The 12,805-nt window shown below is 46.3% G+C and overlaps 1 protein-coding gene across 1 annotated transcript in view; it reads right to left on the reverse strand.

Moving 5' to 3' along the window:
- LOC144151455 (uncharacterized) overlaps positions 1 to 2,448 on the reverse strand; it is a 106,961-nt gene extending 104,513 nt beyond the window's left edge. Inside the window, exon 1 of the mRNA XM_077682505.1 lies at positions 1,610 to 2,448. Within this exon, the coding sequence (XP_077538631.1) occupies positions 1,610 to 2,389 (780 nt within the window). The 5' untranslated portion in view covers positions 2,390 to 2,448. The remainder of the gene's footprint in view (positions 1 to 1,609) is intronic.
- Between the last annotated feature and the right edge of the window lie 10,357 nt (positions 2,449 to 12,805).

Here is a 12,805-nt window from a genome sequence, read left to right on the forward strand (position 1 = left end):
AGTTTCGTTCCGCTCTCGTAAGGGATCGAGATGCGAAGGCAATTGGTTTTTCTTCACCATCTACTCTGTGCGATAGCACCGCTCCCAGTCCATATTATGACGCATCACACGTAAGCTGTATTTCTTTTTTCACATCGTACAGCTGCAGAACATTCTTATCAGTCAGCAACATCTTGCGTTTTTCGAATGCGTCGTCGCAGCGACGTGACCAGTGTCATGCCGTCTCTTTGCGAAGCAACTGATGCAAGGGTTCTAGCACAGTGGCTAGATTTGGCAAAAATTTCGCGTAGAAGTTAACGAAGCCCAAAATAGCTTTCAGTTGAGTCTTATTTGCACGCTTCGGCGCGTTCTTGATAGCCAACACTTTTTCTGGGGTGGGGTGTAAGCCATTTTTATCAATTTCGTGCCCCAAGCACGTTACTTTTTGCTCGAACAGCCTGCATTTTTCGGCGCTCACCTTTATACCGTGCATACTGAGGCGTATGAGCACTTGCTCCACTCTTTCTTTGCACTATTTGTGCGTTTTGTCTGCAATTATCACGTCGTCTAGATAGCAGGCTGTGCCTGGCATTCCGTGCAGGATCTCATCCATCACGGCCTGGAAAACAGCCGGGGCACTCGCTACGCCATAAGGCAATCGCCGGAACCTGAAAAGGCCCAAATGCGTGTTGACAGTGAGCAATTGCTGTGCTCGCTCGTTCAGTTCGAGCTGCAAGTACGCCTGGTAAAGGTCAATGACTGAGAACACGGTTACGCCTTGCAGTGCTGCGAAAATATTCTCGGGCACAGGCAGAGGGTAATGGTCCAATTCTATAACCCCATTCACTGTGCAACGGTAGACGCCACAAATCCTCAGATCTATGCCGTCCTTTTTAGGTACGATCACAAGTGGAGTGGCCCAAGAACTGTGCCTGACCCTATAGATTATTCCCGCTTTTTCCAGCTTCGCTAGTTCCTGTTCAACCCGTTCGCGAAGAGCGTACGGCACTGGTCGCGCCTTACAGAAGACGGGACACGCTCCTTCCTTGAGTACAATGCTAGCTTTGAATCCTTTTATCGAGCCGTACCCCGGTGCAAACACATCCCGATATTTCTCGGTCAGGGGCACTTCAGAATCAACTTCTTTCATTCGCACCACTTCCTGCCATTTTATCTTTATCTTCTCAAGCCAGTTACGCCCGAACAAAGAAGGCATTCTTGCTCCCTCAGTTTCTTTAGCGACAACCAGGGGCAGTCGCACGCTTTGGTCATGCTACTGCACTGTTACATCCACGATGCCTTTTATCGGTACTGGCGTGCCATTGTAGGTTACGAGTTAAACATTAGCTTTCCAGAAACTTGCTTTTGGAAAATGCATCGCGAATTCGGCTTCCGACATCACAGACATAGCTGCGCCAGTGTCAAGTTCCATAGCTATTTCTTTTCCGTCTAACTCTACGTTGACTACAATGGCAGGCGTTCCCAAGCTGCGGTCCGTGTGACAAATCGTTAGCAATTCGTTATCAGAGCCCTCGTTTAGCAGCTGGTTCACTTTTGTTTTACACATTTTTGCAACATGTCCTTTCTTGTCACACTTAAAACAAGTACTGTTCAAAAATCGGCAACTTACAGGGGCATGGGGCCCTCCACACCGGTGACATGGTTTCGACCCGGGGTGAAAAGTCTTTGGCTTTCCTTTTTTTGGCGTGCCGGGCTTGGGGGGCGTGGGTCGGTTGAACGGTGCTTTACTCGCCGCTGGCCGCGATGTCGTGGCTTGTCGTTGCCAGTGCACTTCGGTGTCGCCCGGCGCACGTCCAGCGTTGTTACCAGTGAACACTTCCTTCGTGTCTTGCGTTGCGGTTTCCATGGCTGTAGCAATGCTGCAGGCCCTGTCCCAGGTAAGTTCAGCATCCGTCATGGCCAGAAGTCGGCACCGTATGGCATCCGCTTGTATCCCAGCGATGAGACGGTCTCGAAGAGCGTCCTCCAGGGACGCGCCGAACTCGCATGTGGCCGCCAACTTCTTCAGCTCGACCACGAACTTCGTCACGCTCTCGTGTGCCTCTTGCCTACGTTGGTTGAAGCGGTATCTTTCCGTGAACACTGAATGTTTTGGAGCGTAGTGCTTTTTAAGCACGCTGGTAGCTTCTACGAAAGTTACCTTGCTGCGCGTTTTTGGCAGGAGCAGACTGCGGAGAGTGACGTAAGCATTTTCCTCGATGGCTGTCAGGAATAGCTGCAGCTTCTCAACGAATAGCTCGAAACGCTCGAGATAAACATGGATGTTTCCGCTGTCTGGCTGTAACTCCGGAAGCTTGCCGAAGTTAGAAGCCATTACCGCTGCCGGGGCTGTGGCCATCTTCACTGCTTCGTGACGAATCCCATCCTCGTCGCCAGTTTGTTGTAGCATCAGCCGAGCCGGTTTCTTTCAGGAACAGCCTTTATTCCGAGGCGCACACTGGCAGTCTCAACGCAACAATCCCTGAGCCGCGTACAATGCATGAGCTTATCTACACATGAGGCATCAGTGACGCATGCGCATCAGCACCAGTACGTCGGCGCTTCCAGCCATAACATAAATAATGATAACGCGGCGCGCGACATGACAGCTTTCATCTCACACGTGATGGAGCCTTACTGCGCAGTTTTTAGCGTGTCTTCCGCGGCCACTTTTTTCGCTTACTGTTTGTAAGCGAAAACCAAACCCAACGAACGTTCCTAACTAAATGAACACGGGGGCTACCGGTAAATTACACAGATTTTGCCTCAAATGTACGTGCAGTTTTTTTGCGCTAAGTTATAGGAAGATGTATGGCAAGTGCCAGCTGTTCAGTAGTTTCGAACGGTTAACCTATGACTATATAAACCGCGTGTTTTTCGAAGCTTCTGTGCCACGCCATTACGCCGTGGGGCTCTGTTTGGGTCCGTTAAGGCGCTACTTCGTCCGATTGCGGCGGTGCTAGACATCGCGACAGCGAACGAGCTACGACGACAACGCGGGACCCCAAAGTGCTCTGCACTTAAAATACCACGAAAATGCCGAGCGCACGTAAGCGCGTGTCTCGCGATGACCGCCATGCGGGTAAAAAAAAACGAGAAAATGTTGAGTGCCCGTGTGTGCGTGCCTCGCGACGACCGCCCAGCGTCCCCGGCGCACGTTTGTCAAGCCAAGCATACCCACTTAGAGAGACTGGCCAAGATTGGACAAAAAAGAAGAAAAATCTCGAGCGTTGGCCGTAATCGTGGCAACATTTTCTCGGTGCGAGAAAGACGCGTCGTAGCGTCCGCCCCTTCAAGATGATGTCGAATGGTTATCACTTCCAAAAAAATGAAGGAAACTCACACTTATAGCAACAATGATGGAGTAAACGTCGTTGCGGCTGCGAAGAAGAAGTAAATCGGCTGCACCGTGATGGCCGTGAAGGTTGCATACAGCTTCTCTACCTTCAACACTTACGCGTTAGTGTGAGCTTTCTTCATATTTTAGGGGGGGGGGGGTTCTGAATACACCGTGTTCTTTCTGTAACGATTAATCCTGCATGTTTGTGTTTTTTTTTCCTTTATTCGTTATCATCGACGACTGTCATTACAGAACGCAGGCGTCCATACTAACGAGACATGACTGTATACATCGACGCTGCCCAATATCAAGACAGGGACGCATCGGCACTATCATTGATCAGCTCTACGGGGAGCTCTATCAATACAGCATCCCTAAGCTGAACGTTCTGCACAGAGGCAAAGGAATCGATAATCAGCCTAGGTATAGCGCACGGCCGGTCTCCCCATCTTAACATCATTGCTGACTCCAAAGTGACCTTTCAAAACTTTTAAAACGGCAGAACACCGCCAAGAACCTTGGCAACCCCGCTGCAAGGGCCCCAGCCTCATAGCCGGACTTTCCGCGTCATGGGGTCGCCTTACGCCCTGGCCTAATGAGAAACGAGAGGGCCTATGAAACTGCTCGAGATGTGGTTCCCCAAGAGCCTTGACAGGACATCTGGGAAAAGCCCACAACAGTAAAGTGTAGCCATCTTTGCTACAGTAGAAATTCGCTAATTTGAACTTTAATAATTCGAATTTATGGATAATTCGTACTGACGATTCGAACTACGCGCCACGGCCTTCAGCTTGGGACCTGGCGCACGGCCTGAGAAATGGCCCCATTAACTACACACGAAGCTGCGCCGCATCTGAAAAAGAGAGAACAACGGAGATAGAGGTAGATCAGGTAAAAGCAAAAACCTCTTGGCGTACGTTTGGAAGAAGTCTCTTTAAGGACTACGTCTGGTTTAATGTGTGGGGGGTGCTGGCAGATCGCAGGCGCGTAGAACGTGTCTCTGCCAGTGCCCACGGGAAGGGGGCCGAGGCAGCACCAGTGCGGCCATCACTCCGAAGTAATCAAGGGCTTTAGCATAGCGGCTAGCGTACGGGTACCGGGACCCGACTCGGCATATGTGCGCCTTCGTTCCGGTCTGCGCTTCGCCGCTCGCGCGCGCGCATGCGCGCACCGGTCCCCATATCCGTCCCCGGTAGTGTAGCGTACGCTAGCCGCTATGCTAAAGCTCTCTAATGACCGGATAGAATGTCACGCGTCTCTTCTTCAGGTTTGGAGTACGCGAAAAGGAGGCCTTCAGCGAAGTTCGCTCGTTGAAGCAAAAAGTGCTGGCTTTCGCCTTCCAGGATAAAAGGTAGGCTTCACTCGCGGCCTTTTTTCAAGCATTCAATTGTGGACATGCACTTATGCTCCACAATCACATTGAACGGCTTTTGTACTTCACTTTAGTTACTTGCAACATTAATTCGAACTGAGGTGGCGTCCCCTTGCAGTTCTAATTGACCAGATTTTACTGTATGAGGATCGTCTCCAGGCGGTGTTGCAGCAGCGTTTTCCGGTGCCATTCACCGCAGCACAGCTGCACCTGGAGTTCCTTCCATCCCGCATCCGGCAGCATGTCGTAACATTTCCAGCTTTTTTAGGGGCGAAGCACCTTAGGACCTCGCTTTGTCCGGGGCTTGGCGTCCGTGCACACAGTGTTGCGCATGCGCGAGGAGCATTGGATTGTATTGGATTAGACTGGATTCGATTGAAATGGATTGGATTTGAATTGGAATAAATTGAATTGTATCGGATTGGATTGGATTGGAATTTCATATAATGTACACACGCGTTGTCACTCATTTACATGCGCGAGTGGGCAATGCCACGGGCGATTTACGGTAAGAACGATCCCCAGTGCTTCACCCACGCGTCATGGTCCACTTCGTCGAGATGCGTGAATTTTCTTTTACCTCTATCAGTCTCTCCTGGGCGGGATGCAGTCGCAGCGTGTGGGCCTCGGCGTACGCGGCGGCCTTGGTGCATACGATGTCCCTCTTTGGCGGAGGAAGTTCCTCTCCCTCCAGATGTTCCGAAATCTGGAAATCAAAAAAAATTGTGCAGAAATTCAGAGAATTAGTATGTCGCTTGTCTTGAGTGTGAGTTTTTTCCAGCCAACTTTTTTGGTTTTTGTAAATCTTGTCCGACGAATTATCTCCATTTACGCTATTAAAACGATTAGAAGTGGAACTTTTGCGGAATCTGCTTCATTGTGGAAATGCACGGCGTTACATGCTTCGCCGTTTTCCGTAATTGTTTACTATATTTTTTTTAATTTTCTAGTGTTTCAAAATTTCTTTCTACCAATTATCTTATTTACGCTAATGTAATGATTATAGGTGCAACTTCCGTAAAACATGCATTATTATGGAATTGCAGGGCGTTACACGGTTCACCATTTTCTGTTTTTTTTTTCTTCATATTTTTGCTTTTTTTTCAAAATTTTGTTCGAACAATTATCTCCATTAACTCTATTATAAAGATTACAGGTGGAACCGGCGAACTCTGCAATGTTGTCGAAATGCCATGCGTTATACCTTTTTCCATTTTCCGCAACTTTTAATTTTTTTTCTATTTTTTTTTCAAATTTTCATCCGTCCAATTATTTCCATTGGCGTTGTTTTAACGATTACATTTGGAACTTTCGCAAAATCTTCATTACTGTGGAAATTCGAGGCGTTACACGGCCCTGGCTGTGGGGTACTTGGCAAATAATGCTACGCATTAATACCCGGTCCGTTTAAAGGTTGCCGTTGTCGGCACATGCTGGACGATTGCGAACCACAGCTTCACACGCACGCCTTCTGAAAATTGCGCAGTCCCGTGGGCCCAAACTTCCACAGCTCGACCGACACAGCTGAACTAGTTGGTACGGCTACAGGTCAATACCAGTGCAAAGAAACCGGACAACAGCACTGCCCCTTTGTGCTACTGTCGTCTTGTCCCTTTGGCCTTGCCCTGAACTTCAATATTCCAGAGCTCGGTTCCCGAGCATCCATTGAATAGCTTACAGCTCCGTAATCAATGATAGCGGGTAAGCACCTTTTGCTCGCTGAGGTGCTCTTACAAGCCAACAATGGCAGCAGTGGGCATCCTCAGTAGGGTTCCCATGGGGGTGTCGCCTCTTTCTGGCCGAGGGGCCAGAGATGCCAGTAAGTTTTAGATGCAAAGCATCTCTTAGTCGACCCTCCGTAATCCGTCGGCGTCCGGAGTCCGCACCTCTCCTCCTCTCCACACCACCTGTGATAACACCACTCTCTCCCCTCCTCCTCTCCACACCACCTGTGCGCTAGAGCACGCTGCTCCTCCTCTCCCCTCCCCACACCAGCTGTCCAATCACGTGCATGCGCGCTGTTCCTCCTCTCCACTCCCTCTGCTCTGCAAATAAACCCGGTCCGCGCTCCGCTCAGTTGCTTCTTCCGTACTGCGCCGCCCGATGACTGGAAATGGACGCCAACGATTCCGTCAGCGAACTGGCTGGCACACCTTCAACTAGCTCCAGCCAGCACACTGTCAGAACCGCGAGCACCTCCGAAGACAAGGCTGCACAGAGGAGAGCTCGCCACGCCGAACGTAAACGGAAGCGTCGAACAGCGGATTCCTCGCCTCGAGAACGAGAAGCCGCAAAACGTTCCCCACTACTCAATAAATAAAGGACATTTAATACGCTACTACACGTGTCTTTACTCTAACAACCAATTAACACGCTACTACTCCACGGCTTTGCATCCCCTCAGGGTTCCCACGTGGGAAGATGGTTTAATGTTTTGTGTGTGTGTTTTGCGGCAAAAGCCGTGAATACGAGGGGTTGTTGTATCCATGAGCATGCCGGTACCTTTCATGTTATGACGGGCGTCCTCCCAACGTCGTAGCTTCTCTACGTTCGCCGTGGGTACCGTCGAAGTATCAAGGAGGTTCGAATGTGTTGGCTGCTAAGGGCAGTACTGCAGCTATCGTCACGCTTGAAGCGCTGCAGCATGTTGGGTTAATTGGGGGCATATTTTTTATATTTAGACAGTCATTTAATTAGTTAGTTAGTTAGTTAGTTAGTTAGTTAGTTAGTTAGTTAGTTAGTTAGTTCAGGACAAGTGGTAGGTAAACAGACACCGCGCTCATTGAAAAGGTTTAACTTCCCTATATTTGGTCCCTTTATTCAGTACCGCCGACCACCATCGTGATTTTCAGCGCCAAACTACACTAGGAAACGCCCTTCACGTGTTCAGGTTAAACGGACGAACCCAAAAAATTGAAAGGGTCACTACACACGACGGGTATTGGGAAGGTAGCTAAGGATACATCATATCCAACACTGCCGACTGTCCTAGCGTCGACTAAGACGACTAAACCAACGTAAACGATTTACGGGAGGATATTGGCCGAGGACATCTACAAACGTCTAAGCAAGCAAATGTTTTCAATTATTCAATTCCAATCCATCAACTATTTTCAATCAACCAAAAATGTTAATCAATAACGGGGCGAAATTCACATGAACAACGGGTGGACGTACTCTGATATTTTTTGTACGAAAACATTAAATTATTCATTCAGCAATGTCGGCGTTGGTGTTGACGTTGACGTAGGAAGCCGAAAAACTGCGTTCACGCGACCCATCGCACGAGCTTCGAGGTAATAAACACACAAGCAAGGGATCCCGCTGCTAGGCAATGTCTAGGACTACGCAGAGCCACGTGGGAAGCAGAGCGTGTAGTTGTGGCTGGGACTGCGGTTGTTCTGTGGCAGCGACACGTGAACCTTGAACTTTGACACTTTGACCCGGACTCGACATGAACCTTGAAGGAAGAGATCAAACTGATGCTATCTTTGTCAATTTTTCAAAAGCCTTCGACACTGTTATTCACTTTAAACTCTTGTACAAATTAAATAAGGTCCTCAATAACCTACAAATAGTTTTACTGGATTTCATGGTTTCTTTCAAACCGTTCTCCATTTGTGTTCTTTGATTCCGTTCCTTCTTCTGTCGCCGAAATATCTTCTGGTGTGCCGCAAGGTTCAGTCCTTAGGTTTTTGTTATTCTTGCTTTATGTTACTGATTTGCCAGATATTGTTCGCTGAAACATTCGTTTGTACGTTGACTATCGTGTTTTATATCAAATAATTAGATCGCCCAGTAACCACATTCTTTTCAAGGATTCATTTACATCGCTCAGCAACTTGTTCCTTTCTTGGAAAATGAACATTAACTACAACAAAACTGTGTTTCTGTCATTTAGTAATAAGTTAGTTGCTTCAGATTTCAACAATCCATTTAATGGATTGTCCCTGCAGAGAGTTCGCCAATATAAACACCTTGGCGTGCTTTTCCCTCATAACCTGTCCTGGTCCAATCATATTGATTACATTACAGCAAAGCTCTTAAAAGACGTGGTTACCTCGGCGTACATTATCTGCGGCCCCTAGTCACACCAAACTTGCTGTGTACAAGACGCGTAGCCGCGCCGTACTCGAATACGCGTCACCTGTGTGAAACCCTGACAACCAGTGCGAAATCACACTACTTGAATCGGTGCAAAAAAGGCTGTTCGATTTGTCTTCACGCAATAAGACCCTGCTATTTCACCTACGTCAGCATTACTGTCTTATCTATTATCGCTTTCATCGCGGCGGAGCAATGAATCGCTGAAGCTCTTTCGCTGTATCATCTACTCATCTTGCAAGCTGTCAAAAGCTTTGTGATGACGATGATTATGGCCGAATTTCAATGGCTCGCGACCAACTGGGCCGAAGAGCGCTATCAAAAGCTTTTCACTTAATGTGGCCTAGGCCTTCTTCGACACGCCACTATCATACTCCTAAAAGGCACCACTCTGCACCCGTACTAACCCATTCAAATTCAACCTTTGCAACGCACGGTTGAAATCGGGAATAATTTACCTGGTCACATACGTTATTTGCCCTTGAATTAATTCTTGCTAGTCATACATGCCCTGTGACTGTTTTTTTTCCTCTTATTTTTCATTTTGCCGCATTTCCAGTGTTCTGCTCCTTTCCCAGCATGTCTTTAGGTTTTATTCATAGTATAATTCATCGCTCACGCACTTTACATCAAAACATATTACCACGCGTGTTTGTTGTACTGCACTCTCCCTACTCCTGCCATAACCCTGATTACGGGCTGCAGTATGTATAAATAAACAAATAAATAAAAATATCAAACACTCGCACTCCGCTGACCACATCCACCGATCAACAGTCACCGACACTCGCAGAGCAAGACTGGAAGGATCGGCCAGCAGCGCTGAACCTATAAGAAGCGCTTAGGTCTCCACGAAGTTTTCTGTTTATTTTAATAAAGTATGGAGTTACAAAATTTTCTTACCATTGTTCAAAAGCAGTCGCAGTCCCGCTTGAATCTAGTGAATCAGGATGCCTGCAGAATTCGGCACGTGTGGGGCTATATTGGCTGTCGTCTGGTCGCGGTGTAGGTACGAGAGTAGCTTGAATCCTCCCAGATCTTACGGGGGAATGGCGTCCGGCGTACAGCCCGCATCCTGCTGTTCATGCTAAGGTAATAATCGGGCAGGTACAACGTAAAGAAACGCAGCTGCGTTTTATCAATGCACCTGGGATCTATAAGCTCTACGTTTAATGCCTAGCAGTCTATGCTGAGTGCTCTTACAGCCAGCGCCGTGTAACGCTTTGCATTTCCACAAAAATGCAGATTTGGCGGAATTAACACCTTTAAATGTTATACCAGCGTAGATGGAGATAATTGATCGAACATGATTTTGAACAACCAAGAATTAAGAATTTAGACAAAATGAAATAATAAACTTTTCACAAAAAAAATCTGACAAAATTAAACATATGCAGCTTATACATCTACCAAAAAAACGAAGTCTAAGAAAAGAGAAAAAAGAGACCGCAAGAGAACGTTCGAAATACGAATAAAAAATGGCGAAAATGAGCAAACCGGGCAACGCCTTGGATTACTCCAAAAATTACTATTTGGTGGAAGCAACACCTTTAATCGTTATAACAGCGTAAACGGAGATAATTCGTCGTGCAGAAGTTTGAAAAACCCAAAAATAAGAAAATTAGAAAAAATAAATTTGCACAGAAGTGACCTGACAAAATCAAAAATATTCATCTTATACACCTCCCCTCCACCCCAAAACCGCAGCGAGAGAAGGGGAAAGAGAGAGAAAACGTTTATTGAAACAACAGGGACGGGGTAGGGGAGAAAAAGAGTTAGAGATAAAGAGAGAGAAAACGTTTATTGAAACAACACAGGGACGGGGTAGGGGAGAAAAAGAGTTAGAGAGAAAGAGAGAGAAAACGTTTATTGAAACAACAGGGACGGGGTAGGGGAGAAAAAGAGGTAGAGAGAAAGAGAGAGAAAACGTTTATTGAAACAACAGGGACGGGGTAGGGGAGAAGAAGAGGTAGAGAGAAAGAGAGAGAAAACGTTTATTGAAACTACAAAGACACGTTAAGGGGGAAAAATAGTTAGAGAGAAAGAGAGAGAAAACGTTTATTGAAACAACAGGGACGGGGTAGGGGAGAAAAAGAGTTAGAGAGAAAGAGAGAGAAAATGTTTATTGAAACAACAGGGACGGGGTAGGGGAGAAGAAGAGGTAGAGAGAAAGAGAGAGAAAACGTTTATTGAAACAACAAGGACAGGGTAAGGGGGAAAAAGAGTTAGAGAGAAAGAGAGAGAAAACGTTTATTGAAACAACAGGGACGGGGTAGGGGAGAAAAAGAGTTAGAGAGAAAGAGAGAGAAAACGTTTATTGAAACAACAGGGACGGGGTAGGGGAGAAGAAGAGGTAGAGAGAAAGAGAGAGAAAACGTTTATTGAAACAACAAGGACAGGGTAAGGGGGAAAAAGAGTTAGAGAGAAAGAGAGAGAAAACGTTTATTGAAACAACAGGGACGGGGTAGGGGAGAAAAAGAGTTAGAGAGAAAGAGAGAGAAAACGTTTATTGAAACAACAGGGACGGGGTAGGGGAGAAGAAGAGGTAGAGAGAAAGAGAGAGAAAACGTTTATTGAAACAACAAGGACGAGGTAGGGGAGAAAAAGAGTTAGAGAGAGAGAGAGAAAATGTTTATTGATACAACAGGGACGGGGTAGGGGAGAAGAGTTAGAGAGAAAGAGAGAGAAAACGCTTATTGAAACAACAAGGACAGGGTAAGGGGGGAAAAAGAGTTAGAGAGAAAGAGAGAGAAAACGTTTATTGAAACAACAGGGACGTGGTAGGGGAGAAAAAGAGTTAGAGAGAAAGATAGAAAAAATGTTTATTGAAACAGGGATGGGGTAGGGGAGAAAAAGAGTTAGAGAGAAAGAGAGAGAAAACGTTTATGGAAACAACAGAAATGGGGTAGGGGAGAAAAAGAGTTAGAGAGAAAGAGAGAGAAAACGTGTATTGAAACAACAAGGACGGGGTAGGGGAGAAAAAGAGTTAGAGAGAAAGAGAGAGAAAACGTTTATGGAAACAACAGGGATGGGGTAGGGGAGAAAAAGAGTTAGAGAGAAAGAGAGAGAAAACGTTGATTGAAACAGCAGGGACGGGGTAGGGGAGAAAAAGAGTTACTAAACAAAAAAATCCGCAAAAGAACGTTCAAAATAAGAATAAGAAATAGCGAAATGAGCGAACCGTTAAACACACTGCATTACCTGGAAATGCAGATTTGGCAGGAGTGACACCTTTAATCTTTATAATAGCAAAATGGGGATAATAGGGATTGGTCGAATAAAATTTTGAAAAGCCAAAAATAGAAAAAAATAGAAAAATGGCATTTTTACAAAAATTATCTAACAAAATCAAAACAGCGAATCTTACGCACATCGTCGAGGAAACAAAGACTAAACTAAAAATAGCACTGAAATAAACGTTGGTAAATGAAGAAATTGCGTAAATGGACCAACTCTGCAGTACGCCTTGCATTTTCGGAAACTTCGAAAGTGAAATAAAGGCGTTTGGTCGCTGTAATTGTATAAATTTACGCCATTGGCGAAAATAAACAAAAGAAATCTTCAAAATAAATAATCCAACGTCTTCCTCTACTCGTCATAGCCATATCCGGCTGTAAGGAACTAGGCAAGCGGCATGAGAATGCAACGCATCAGTAGACAATTCTCTGAATTTCTGCAGATTTTTTTTTTCATCAGCTACTACAATGTGATTATTTCATAGAAATCTGCTTGTCGAATCTGCGGATTCTGCAGTTTGGCGGCAACGATTAGGCCTACCTCCCGTTTCTGCTCTACTTTACAGGAAGGGGGAGTGTACCAGAGTTGTTTCGACTCTAGTACACATCCGGTCGAAGCACGTGATTCCCGCAGACATCCCATCTGTTAGGCAGCTATGCAGACGGGAAATGAGTAAGGGCTCACATCCTGCCTTATGGAAGCTATACCAAAAACTTTATTACTTGAACACGGCGTCACAAGTCCGCGTTTCCCACGTGGCAAAAACATTTTTT

Source organism: Haemaphysalis longicornis, unplaced genomic scaffold (genome assembly GCF_048455015.1).
Source record: "Haemaphysalis longicornis isolate Haplotype H1 unplaced genomic scaffold, Haemaphysalis longicornis Haplotype H1 scaffold_9, whole genome shotgun sequence".
Lineage (NCBI taxonomy): Eukaryota > Metazoa > Arthropoda > Arachnida > Ixodida > Ixodidae > Haemaphysalis > Haemaphysalis longicornis.